General features: G+C 42.8%; 1 protein-coding gene across 2 annotated transcripts in view; it reads right to left on the reverse strand.

The window, feature by feature from the left end:
* Positions 1–13,164, reverse strand: part of phf24 (PHD finger protein 24) — a 70,376-nt gene continuing 57,212 nt past the window's right edge. The window contains exons 4-9 of one of the 2 annotated variants that reach the window (XM_079582622.1): positions 12,972–13,050; positions 11,410–11,612; positions 9,934–10,100; positions 6,992–7,024; positions 3,879–3,956; positions 1–685 (exon numbers count right to left, since the gene is read on the reverse strand). In XM_079582622.1, the coding sequence (XP_079438748.1) occupies positions 589–685; positions 3,879–3,956; positions 6,992–7,024; positions 9,934–10,100; positions 11,410–11,612; positions 12,972–13,050 (657 nt within the window). In that variant the 3' untranslated portion in view covers positions 1–588. The remainder of the gene's footprint in view (positions 686–3,878; positions 3,957–6,991; positions 7,025–9,933; positions 10,101–11,409; positions 11,613–12,971; positions 13,051–13,164) is intronic. The other variant, XM_079582623.1, reaches the window with a different exon arrangement.

Here is a 13,164-nt window from a genome sequence, read left to right on the forward strand (position 1 = left end):
GTTGTTAATAACCCATTGCAACATGCTCATTTCTAATTGTAAAATGTGACTTTCTTCCGGACTCAAGTGACCACAACTGTCTGCTTCCCCAAACGGCATCATAAAAAATACAAGGTAACAACACAAAACTATTTAAAGGATTTTCATCATTTAATTAGAAGGACCCTAAAAGAAACATAGGAATGAGGAGCTGTCACTATACACTTGCACATAAAGACATGAATTTACCAAGTGAGAAAATGTAGCGCATGATCTTTATTCTAACAGTGCCTCCGATGTTGAGTCCGTGCTTCCACCAGCAGTAACAGGGTAAAGTCATTGCCTGCTCCTGGAGTGGGTGATTGTCTTCTGTCCCTCTTCTCACATGTCGGAGGCTGCTGTTATTCTTGCGTCATATGTGAATATGAAGGTGTTGCAGAGGAGGAGAGAATGAGCGTGTCTCTCAATGCCCCGGACACTTCTGTGGAGCAACAGGACCACAGTGGTGTCATCTTGTCATCGCGTACATGTCTGGTCAAACATCGTGTGGGCTGTACCCACTCTTCCTCTCTCTCTCTCTGTACGTTGGGTGCAGTGGTGGCCCCTGGACTATAGGGGCATGCGGATGTGCATGGCAGAACTATTGGGACGGGCCGCCAAGATGTAAATGGCACTCTCCTTCAGGAAGTCTGCCCAGCTCACCGGCCTGGAGAGAAGATCAACGTTTTATTATAACAATAGAATAACTCGTTGTTTTTCAGGCACAAAAGTGACATTGGTTTTAGCCGTGACCACACTGATAGTTTTCTTGCTTCTGTCAGGGTGGCCACGCCAGCCACTGTGTGGTGGTAACTGGAGAAGGGAGTCCCTTGTGCGTATGTGCGTGTGTAACCAGATCCATAAAACAAAAGGCCACGCAGGAGAACCTTAAAGGGATATTTCAGGATTTTTGACATAGGGCCTCATTTCCTAGTTATCCAGAGTGTTGCTGATTTTTGTAATTCATGCAGTTCTTATATTTGAAGAGTTCCGTGGTGTTAGGCTTGTGCTAGGCTTGCGCATTTCTATGGTATCAGCTAGCCCGCATTAAAAACAGTCTGAAATGAGGCCCTATGTCAAAAATCCTGAAATATCCCTTTAAATCGGCAATATCTGATCACTTTAAAGGAGAAAATCATTTGCAGGCCGAGGACTGTGGGGACAGAAGAGCACAAGAACAAGCGCTGGATCCAGGAGACAACTGGGATCAGAAAGTGAGGAATAAGATCCATCAACAGCGATGAGAGCACACATAGGGATCACCTCTCCAGTGACCACCACATACAAGTATTTTTACACATCTTTGAAACACATAAGGTCAATTAACTTCTTTGTTACAACCTAATGTCTTGCTAGAAGAACAGTTTGAGCGTCATACGTTTTAGTAATGTTTTCATACATGGTTTTGTTTTATGTTTATTTAGTTGTTAAATGCTATATTTTCTACAGTGCATGTGCCATGAGGAAGCTCAATGGATGAGGAATGCACAAGAATGAGATTTGATTTTAATAACGGGTGTCGCCAAATAAAGGAATTTCTCTTCATCCTTTTGTTGGTTTGTTTGATTATTGGCTTGTTTCATTTTGTTGCTGAAGTTAAAGTGAAGTAAAACATACAGTAGTTAAAGTTAAAGTGAATAATAGAAGGCAAAACACCTTTACTGTCACAACACGTGCAACAGAATTGGTTTGCTCAAGTAAGCCTCTTGACATTTGGATCATAGACAGAACGTACTGACTGCTAAACAAGCCAACACATGCGTAACAGACGCAGTTTGTTCTCCGGGACGACTTATTGCAGCGCTCATAATTCCACATTAAAATGAAGCCGTTGCATTCACCCCATGCTGATTTTGCAAAAGTAATTATGCAATTGTAATAGTGGGGCCGCTGTCAAAGTTAATGAGTAATTGTTCTTAATTTGACTCAGGGCTGTTCGTCGGCTGTAATTGCAGATCCCAGCAGCCCCGCTCTCCAGAGATTTGAGCCATTTTGACTTGCAGTCTCAAACTAGTCATTCTAAAGCTTTCCCATTATGGTATTATTATTATTACTTTTATTGAAGATTGATTTGGGTCAATTACCAAGAATTTGCTCATGGGCAAAACGAGTAGAGCGTGCAAAAGTGGATCAGCAGCAAAGTCATTTGCACAGTTTTTTTTTGCTTATGCATCATTCTGTAATTGACATATCAGATTTGGAGCCCTATAATACCAGCGATGTCAAATTGTCAATAAGGTTGCAACAGGCCCACAAATAACTACATGGTATTTTCCAGCTTGAACACAGAATGTAGCACCTGTCTTGTTTAATGACCTGCATTTTGTTTCACCATGTCAGTTCCGCATCACAGAGTGAGAAGAACTGTACTCTGCCTTTGCATTATTGTCTGCAGGACCTGCCGTGTACATCTGACTATCTGTTCAGTTCAGAACGTGTCCGTGCATCGAGTTGATGATCGTTGGTCAGTGGAGGAGTGGAGTGAAGACGCGCAAGGTCATCTCGACAAGGGTGCACATTTCAGCAGGACACCAGGGCCATTGCTGAGACCGTAGACTGTTAAAAAGAATGGACTACTCCTCCTCACTCCTCCCCGTTTACCATAATGACCATGTTCGAGGGGGAAATCATGGCGTATTTACAGACTCCCCCTCCCCAGCTCTGACGAAGCATCTTCCTAAAAAGGGCGTAAGGGCGGGATCTTCACTGTAGACTCGGCCCTTGCGTGACATGTATTTCGGTCATAGCCGCACTGCTCCAATGCTCACAGTCCGACCCTCGTACAAGATTTCTAAAATGTTTCTTACGAAAACCAGCCTGGTCCCTTTAACTGTAACTAACCTAGCGTTATCACAGGAGCAATATCGAGCTGTAGAAAGTTCCGAAAAATTAGGCACCAGGCTCTAAAGTTGTTTTTAACGTGTCTAAAGTGTAATGATTTCTAATGGGAGACTAGTGGCTATATATATGCAGCAATGGCGGAGCAATAGTGGCCTCTAGTGTTGTGGTCATGAAGCAGAGAAGCCAGCGGGCATTGGCCGAGATGCAAGATGTACAGAGATGTTCAGAGGCGAACACCGCTTCCGCAACTCTACTACCCCCCCTCTTCGACTGTATTTTTACTGGCCCACCAGCTTTTTTCGCTACCCAATTCAGAACCTGGTGCCGCTACTGGTGTGTTTTCTTCAGAAACTAACGTGACATAAACAGACGAAAGACAAATCTTGATTCATTTCGGAGTGGATGTACGGTATCAGTCATCTTGTCCAATCGTGTACCCATCATAACTCATTTAAGAAGTTTATTTCCTCTCAAACAGGCTAAACATTGTTTCAGCATACAATTCTAGGGATAATATGATAGATAAGGGGCTTTGGTTGGTCTGTGTTGTTGTCCAGGTGTTCCTAAGTTTTTGTATTTTCAAATTCAGAAAGGCTCTGAAGCTAGATTATTCCAACTACAAAGTAAAAGTGTAGAGAAAGGGCTGTTGGACTTTAATCAAGATTTTAATTAAAGGACCTTCTCCGCTGCTTATTTGATCTGTCACAATGCCCCAGTTGGCTCACATCAAATTGTGAGTTTTAAAAGTTCTCTCAAAGGCGTTTGGGTTGATGAAATGACACTGTATTGACGTCCCTCTTGATCAGGAATAGTATTAAGTCCTATCGCAATAACTTTGGAATTAAGGCAGGGTACAGAAAGTATGGATGAATGTCTGGGAAGGTAGTATTACATGAATCTGTGTCATTACTGCTAACAACCACTTTTAGAGTATGATGTAATAAAACACGAGACAAATCACCATTCACTCGTCTCGTATATTTGTGCCAACACGACACATCCAGGAAAGTGAGACCCACCTGCTGTCATCCGTCTTGCTCCTGTCACTCCCTGAACTGGTCGGGCTGCTCTCACAAATGGGTCCAACGTGACTAATGCTGTATTCAACAAGAATCAAAGAAACACAGAACGTTAGCCAAAGGTCTGGATTTGTAACATCGTTTAAGCCCATTTGATTTCGGACAATGTTTCTTAACAAAAGCACATGGGATTACATGGGAAGTCCTGCAGGTCTAGTATTCAAATTGTCGGTGGCCCTCAAGCTTCTTTATTGGCACACTTCTCCAGAGATGTGTTTGTGAAGGGAGCATCCATCGTAGAAAAGGTTAAATCACCGACTGGACTGGGTTTTGGTAAACTTCAGGATGTTTCGCTTCTAGTCACAGAGGCTTCTTCTTAGCTCTTTAAGTCAGAAAAGACCCTTTTACCCAAACTGGAGCAACTCAGGCTCCTCCCAGGAAGAGGGAGCCAAAACTGCCAAACATTCCTACTCAACTTGTCACTCAACTAGCGGGTCTTTGTTCTGCTCTGCTGCTGAGTCAATGTGCATAGACGACCCATCTCAACACAAGAGGGTCGTTCACCTGATCTCCATAGAGCTGGGACAAGGCGTGCCTCAGTCCTCCCCTCGATATAGACCGCTTCAGTTTGGGTAAAAGTGTCTTTTTGAACCCATAAAGAAAAACCTTCTGTGACTAGAAGTGAAACCTTACCAAAGCCTAGTCCAGCCGATGATTCAACCTTTTCTACGATCTCCAGAGATGGTTCATTTTACTGCCATGTTAATAATTCCGCACAATCAAAACATCAAAAAGGAACATTTACTGTGAGACAGAGCGAGTATTACGGTTCCAAGCATAAATAAAAGTGTGTGGAACGGTTTAAACCTCTTAAATATACCCAGGTGAACGTGCGCCCCCCCATGCTGTGTACATGTCAATATGCCGCCATCCACGACAAATCGTAATGAATGGGTGGGTGGAACTCCTTTTCGCAACTTATTAACAACACGATGGTGACACGTTGTTGCGTAGTTGCAAACACTCACGACATTTTTACAGACTGACCCTTGAATTGCTTGTTTTAAGACTTGGCTGAGATTGGCTAAATGCTTAAAGTCCATCCTCTAATTTAAACAGAAGCCATTCCGTTCACATTGCATCACAACGTTCAGAAGAGCTTACAGTTTGACGTGGTGGAAAGCTAAGAATTGTACATTGGTGGTTTTGATCAGGCTTACAGTATCATACTTCTAAACAAAAACTATCATGAAGTTCAATGTCTTGTCTGCCAGCACAAACAATTTTCTCATAATGGTGTCCTAAAGAGAAATATGTGCTTGATGTTGACCAGTTGAAAGCACTTTCAGTCAGAAGATTAGTACGTTAGTATGGTTTGTTGATCCAATCACAACCAAATAATGATCAGGTTCAAATTTTTAGATTTCTTCATCAGAGTTTATGACATCATCAAATTGCCGTGAAGCCCTCTTTTGTTATTACGAATGTGCCGTCTCTACCCATTGGCTCAGTGAAAGAGCATAACAAAGACTTGCTAATTGAGTGATGCTATAAACAACTTGAACAGGTGGATGTTGGCATTTTTGGTTCTCTCCTCCTGGGAAAGGCCTGAGTCTTGTATAGGATCGCTCAGGTTTGCTTTCCAGTGTCTCGTTCTGACCGCGAGAGCTAAGAAGAAGCTTCTGTGAATAGACGCGAAACATCCTACCGATTTCCAGTCCCCTCTGGTGGTTCTTTAACCCAGGCTGGACATAAGAAGAAATAGGAAAACAAAAACGCAGCAATGGTTTGTTTGCAGATTGTGTACGCTACAAACACACAGATATGTACAAAATGTGGACATGAAGTCTACTTAGATCATGCTTTAGAAAAATAATTGTTTCAGCTGGACTTCAAGTTTTGATTCAATGTTTTATCAATGAAGACGTTTCAACTGTCGTCATCAGTTGTCTTTGAGACTGTCTTAAACGTCTTAATAGACTCAACAGTTGAAATAATCATTTTTTCTAAAGCATTTATGTTTTGTTATGCACAGACTGCTTAGATCATGGTTTATACATCTACTTTTGGACCTGGTTTAATGCTAGTTTAGATCTGGAGATATCTCTAGTGGCTCTTGGACGGCCAACTTTTGAAACTTTTTTGAGTGGTGCTTGAAAGTTTGAGAAGTTCTCCACTGGAACATCCACTCATTAGCACACCTTTGAGCGCAGCTATTAAAACCATTACGCCCGGTAGAGCCAAATTGCGCATGCTAGATTAAAGGGAGCTGAGTTTTTTCCAGTCTTTTGGTTTTTATATGCCATTTAGTGAGAGCGACTTTCATGTTAAGACCTCCAGTGCACAGTTCACAAAGCTTGGCAAACAGCTTTCTTTGAACCCTATAATTAGTCGGCACTGATCTAAATATAAGACCCCAGTTTTCAGGCCCCTTCAGGTTGCTGCCTTACCTGATCAATGTGGGGAATAAAAAAGCTTGACGGGTCATTTTGCCAGAATACTTTTCCACAAAATGTCATATACGGTTGTTGAAAAGCTGATTATTCAAAAGCAAGATTCAACCTCGGGTGCACATTTCAAACATGCATGGGAGCATTAACATTTGAGAAAAGACTGGAAAACGGACTGTAATAAATACAAGAATCACATGCATTTCGGAACACGTTTGCTGAGGTGTGAACTGTGGGCAAGTTTTACACATAACACCCTTTCAAACGCTCTTATATATATCTATATTTCGATTACAGTGAGCCTTTTCTTCCGACAGACCAAGGTTGCGGGGGATGGCGGTCGGGGCTCTTCTGCTCCGACGCTGTTGCTGCGCCAGGCGGAAGATCGGGCCCAGTGTTTATCAAAGCCTTCTCCAGCACGTACCAAAGATTGTCAATGGGGTTGAGAGCTGGACTCTGTGGCGGCCAATCCGTGTGTGAAAAGGATGAGCCCGATGAGTCCTGGCAATGATGGAGTAAAATGGCAGCCATACGATTTGCTGAATGCTACCAGATTGCTACTTTGAGTCCATTGCGCTTATTCATGCGGTTTAAAGGTGGTCGAAAGGAGGGTGAAATAAGAGTGGATGGAGGCGCCGTGCAAAAGCTTTAAGTCACACTCACCCACAAAACATTGGAGAGCAGATCGCCATGAATCTAAAGAGGCAGGGTGCAGGTGATGAAGATGAAAGATAAGGGAAGAGTGGGAGATGAAGGACATAGACGTTAGTGATACAACAGGTGAATGCATTTACAGCGAAGGACAGGTGAGGGCAATGAATATGTTTATTTCTTCTTTTTTTTTCCTATTCAGCTGCTTTCCTTTGGTGATTTGGGGGCTTAAAAAAAAAAGAAAAAAGCTGAATGCCCACTCACATCCAGCTTCAATATAGCAACTGAGGGCAATGGGGTTCAATATCTTGTGCCATAGTGCTAGAATTTGAGGAAGACTGAGCTTCAGCATATGTGGAGGTAGAATCTGTTATTAGCAGTTTAACAATAGAGAATAAAAATGCAGCTCAGCTTGAATCAAATGAAAGCAGTTGTACATGTTTCTAAAGATGGAACAACTCTGGCTGTTCCAGAGTTTGGGAGCAGCCACACCCCGAAATTCTGATTTGCAGAATCTGGTCACGGTTAAAAGCTGACCTCCAAAATCTGACAGAGACATAAACAGATAAGAGCTCAGAGAGGTACTCAGGAGCAAGACCATTCAGGGATTTGAAAGCGGGCATAAAATTCTTAAAATCAATCCTGTAACTGACAGGGAGCCAGAGGAGGGAGCCGAGTTCAGGAGTACATAATACATAAAACTGCATACGATACAGTCAATGAAGCAATCGCAATGTCTTAATATTTCGACAATGCAACTTGGACTTTTGGTCATAATTCTAAGCATTTGACATGTTCTTATATTCAGCCTTGGTTTAAGGCCTTATGTAAATAGAATTCTCAAAACACACATTGGAGGTGGAGTGTATCACATACTGTAGGTTGTGCTCCTAAAGAGCCCATGGTTTAAATATGTGGTAAAGGCGTAATCTTATGTTTCTAAACCCGAGACTGGACTTTTGCCCGTTCGGAGAGCACTCTCTGAAATCCTCGGTTTCATGGCACATTATGAACGGGGCTGGACAGACACTCACGGCGATGTTATGTAGCAGCAGTGATCCTTTTCCTTTTCCAGTACCAGTATTTTGGGTGAAACCACATAAATTTAAACCTGGAACAGTGAATGGCGTCTTCTCTGTCAGCACGAGTGAATTAAAGACTCTCTCCTATATTGTGCTTCTTTAGGGCTTTTGCAACATTAGACCTTGGATTTTGATGTAGTACACAACTTAAAGATGTATCATGCAGCTTTATATATGTGTGAGTGGTCCGCATGGCGCCTTTACTTTCTATCACAGTGGTCTCTTGGAGGGTTTTCACTGCCAACCACCAGAAAACCGACAAAAGAATTGATCCTGGAGTGTCCTAGAGACCAGTGGGATGGAAAGTAAAGGTGCAAGGCTAACCACCCATCTCTCCAGTGAACACAGCATGAGAGCAAAAATGAAGTAAGTGGTTATGTTCTTTGCACTGTAAGCACAATCAGGTTACAGCCCAAACTCAAATTAAACCTCTTTTATCGTGATACTAAAACACATTTTTCTGTTGTTTTTCCTCACTTCTAAATCTCCTCTGTGTTCTAACATTCTGACTTGGCTTTGATGCTTTATGGACCAAAGGATTGTCAAAACACTCGCAGGATGCAGGTATATGAGAGTGTTGGTTGCATTTGCTTGTACAAAATTGATCATCACGCGTCACCTTTGTTTCAAAAGACTGTAACTGTGTCGCTCCACTGTGCAAAAACATCTATTTTTGGAGAATTTGCAGTTTAAAGTGGCTCTGTCTTTGTTTCTTCAAAAGAATTATTTATAGAGTTTGTTCCTTTTAAAGCCACTGGCAATGACAACTGAACGGCAGTCGTATTTCAGCGGACTAAAAATAAAGGACGGTTGCAGGACGGGGAAAGAGGCGAGGAAACCAAGGAAAAGAAATGCATGTGTTTTGATTAAAGCTTCAAATTGTAACAATGTAATCAAGTGTTTGATTGCAGGCTTCATTAGTGGGCACTCTTCTGAGGTGTTTCGAACAAGTTCTTGGAGGGAGACAGACAAACAATGGGAGCGTTTTGTCTTGGAGCCAAACAGTGGGGCATATTTTTAGCTACAAAGTGGTGGCAGCAATTAATGAGAGAAAAACAACACAGCCTCTCGTTCAACTGCTTTAAAGCGATGTCTTGCGGAAATCACAGCGGAGGATTTTGGCAGAAAATCACATCTCAAAGTTTTAGGGTTAAAGTTTTTTGTGGTAATTTAACTGGTGCAGATTATTGTTCAGAAATGTCCATCAAAAATATAATGGATCTTGTAGAAAATCATCGCATAATTTATTCAACCAGGCATTTATTTCTATTGTTACACACCTATTGTTGAAAAACTCATGGAGTCCGACCAGATTCTAGGGTCTCCTCAGCCGGTTCCTCCTGACTTTATTGTCTTTACACTGAGCTCCAAACCCTATCTGTAGGTTTATAATTACCTCTAAATAAATCCTTACCCCAAGAACGCATCTAACACTATCTAAGAATGAGTAAATCCATAGTCTCAACACAAATGAAATTGGAAACTAAATCCTGACTGACTGGTCTGTGCCTGCATGTGGATATTTGACAGTGTAGTAGACACACTGTGCATGACTCATGAGAATGTCGCTCACTCTGTACAGACTCCTCCAGTGTTTGTACACAGACTGTGCGGATTCTGGTACCGAAAGATTGAGAATTGGCTCTGATACATTTTCAGTAGAGTGTGATTATTCATTGATTATTCAAGGTATGAATAATCCTGACCATTTCGGCCACTGACAACCACTCAACCACACTTGAGTAATATGAGAGCCTCTAGTAGTAAGCATGATCAGGTTTAGCACTGAATATCAACACGGCTTTTGAAAAAAAAAACATATGCTGCTGTAAGGAGAGATATTTGGTGGTGTTTTTGGTGCTTGGAACTCACCTGACGTTGCAAGATTGCGAGTCCTTGTTTCCCTTCTGGAACCAGGACTGTTGAGCCTGACGACACTCTCCTTGTGTGATCACTCCGTCTTTGTCCAAGTCCAGACTCTGGAAGATGGAGCGCGCCTTGTCCCTCTCTTTCCCGGTCATCAGACGCACCAAGGAGTTCTGCGAGAAGACACTCAAATGATTAGAGGTGCTGGATTTGAATGCTCAGCTGAGTTTTTCAGGTTTTGTTTGTTTTGTTTGTATACTTTGTTGTCCCCGTAGGATAATTTGTCCTCTGCATTTAACCCATCCTTCGATGCCACTGGGGCAACCCGTAAGGAGCAGTGGGCAAGTTTTGACCAACTAATAATGTTGTTCAGTAGCTAGCTGTGTTGGGGCCTGAGGTGGGCCCCCAGTAAGTGGGACAAGGTTGTTGTTTTTTTTAAATGTGGGTACAGACACGCTACACCCTTTTTTTTTCTACTTGAACATTTTCAAAAACGCAAACAAGAATATAGAATCAATTCAACCTGGATAGACTCAAACAGACAAAAGCAGCGATTAGGAAGATTTATTGACATGTATATTAGTTTTGGCGATCAGACCCCGGCGGTAACATCGATGTATGAAAGTCAGTATGGATGAACAGCTTGTAGTTAGGGATGTCTTCCCCGGAGCCTGGACACTGGTGGTGGTATTGAAGACCCGTGAAGATGCAGCAGGGAGAAGCCGCGGACGGAAGAGGTGGAGATGGGGTGGAGGCGGGTCACAGCACAGCTGGGAAGCGAACGAACCATGATTGCTGGGGCTTAAAAGCGGGACCGAGGGCGATGATTGGCTGCTACGGAGGTGCGGCTCTGACGCTGATGGCTGAGGTGGAGGTGTGGCCCTCTCGGAAGCGATCATTGGCAGGAGGTATGTGATGCTGAAATTAGTCTCCCAGGTTGAATTAACGCCTAGGCTTCATTTATCGTGTCTGCAAGGTCCACACCTCCACCTCAGCCTATGAGCGCTGAGCCTCACTTTCGTCGCAGCCAATCATCGCCCTTGGTTCTGCTATTAAGCCTCCAGTGTTCATGACTCATCAGCTTCCCAGCTGTGCTGCGACCCGCCTCCACCCCATCACCTCCTCTTCTGTCCAGAGCTTCACCCAGCTGCATCCTTCACCGGTCTCCCATACCACCACCAGTGTCCAGGCACCGGGGGAAAACATCCCTAATGTTAACCTACCCATCCATACTCACTTTCGTTCATATTTCATATATCAATGTCTACTGCTGGGGTCTGATCGCTAAATATATATATATATATATATATATATATATATATATATATATATATATATATATATATATATATATATAAATATATATAAATAAATAAATCCTTCTAATGGCTGCTTTTGTCTGTTTGACAGTTTGAATTGAGGTTGAAACAATAGTTCCTGAGTCACTCTTTAACAAAGCACTGAACTCTGACACGTATTCACCTCGGAGCGCAGTTTCCTCAGCACAGCCAGAGACTCGAAGTAGAGGAAGTCAGACCATTCGATGTGGCCCTTCTTGTCAGGGTCCAGGGCTGAAAACTGGGCCAGAACCTCCTCCTCCTGCTCGTCTGTCAGGTCCTTGTCAAACTGCTGCTTAGAGGCAAAGTGGCGGTACTGCAAAAGCTCGTCTGACACCAGGCACGACTCTGTGAAGGGAAGAACAATGTTTTCATGTCACAGTGCAGCGGAGATAATTACAGACAGAGCAATCTTACAGGTGTAATTAACCTACTGTGCGGATCACTCTGTGCCGAGCTGAACTATGGATGCCAAAGCAATTGCTTGTTTCAGATTGTAGATTGTTCAGGTGTCACATTTGGAGATGCACAGGATTTTAAGGATAAAGTGAGGCAGGCTTGGGGGCTAAAACGGCGGAAAGGAAAGCCGGAGAGTCATTTGAAAAGTCACAATATCTCCACTTTATTTGGACAGGTTGGTGAGTGTGTGACACCTGAGCTTTGCCAGGAGCAAAGACCCGGGACGCACTTTTCTGATGAATGTAACAGATGATGCCAGACTACACACTTCCCGTTTAAAGATTCACACGCGAGACTCCCAAAAGGATCATGTGATCAAACCTGAGAGTGAAAGGGTGTTTTTTACCCCTCCCTTCACTGTTCTATAACTCTCATAACTGACGTGAGAAGGACACAGATAAATAACAACAGCAGCGGTCACCCTCTCCGCTCACTTCTCATTCCATATTGTCCTATTGGCTCAGCCCCATGGTCCCAGCCCGGGCTCTGTGCTGGGGCAGTGGATTAGATCTATAAACCATATAACGTTTGGAAGAACTTGATGTGGCTGAGCATTGGAAGCGTGACTTTGGGACTGTTCTCTTTCATCTGATCTGACCGGCCCGGGCACTCTCTGGAAAATTCCCGTCTCCCCATGGCCAGTCCAGCAGAAGTGAGCGGAAAAAGAAAATGTGGATGGCATGAAGGCTACAAATCAATAAATTATCTGTCGGTTACTACATATAAAACGCATTACTCATTGGAGTTGATAAAACAGCAGGCTGACATGCATTTAACACACCACAGTATAAAATGATCAAACGTGACGGCTAACTCAATTTTTGTTTTTCATTAAGAGCCCCATTGGTTTAGTGTTACACCTAATGAGTGTTTGATGCAGTTATGACAACACAATCTCTACATCACTGTATGTTGTAAGTTTATTGAATTCTCTTAAAGGCTGCCTCTAGAAGGGACATGAACATTGTTGTTTCTTTTATATTCCATTAAGTCTCCTTAGCTTTTGACTTAGTGTTCAAGTTTTCTGCCTGTGGTCTCCTTGGGTTGTAATTGCTTCAACCAGAGCTTCAATCCGAGTTTCTTGTTTCCATACACTCGCATTTTAACTTCTCAAAGTGTGGAAGCAGAAGAATCCACCATTGTTAACCGAAGGTGATTTCATATTTGTTTTATATTCAATAACCTCTGACCGAGCCCCCGGAAACAGCAACATTTTAATATTTAATGAAGTGCATTGTTGTTTCTGACCTGGAATGATCTTGCACTGCTTGAACGTCTCCATAAGGCTGTACATCTCCTCCTCTGTCAACAGCAGATTCAGATTGTCCTGCACAAAGGAAAATAAACAGACAATGCAAAGTTATATTCAACAAACATGCACAGGTCGCTATAAGTAGGCGTAAAGATGCAGCGTTAATATATCAGTGTAGCTAAATGCATG

This window comes from Gobius niger, assembly GCF_951799975.1.
Source record: "Gobius niger genome assembly, chromosome: 2".
NCBI classification, from domain to species: Eukaryota; Metazoa; Chordata; class Actinopteri; order Gobiiformes; family Gobiidae; genus Gobius; species Gobius niger.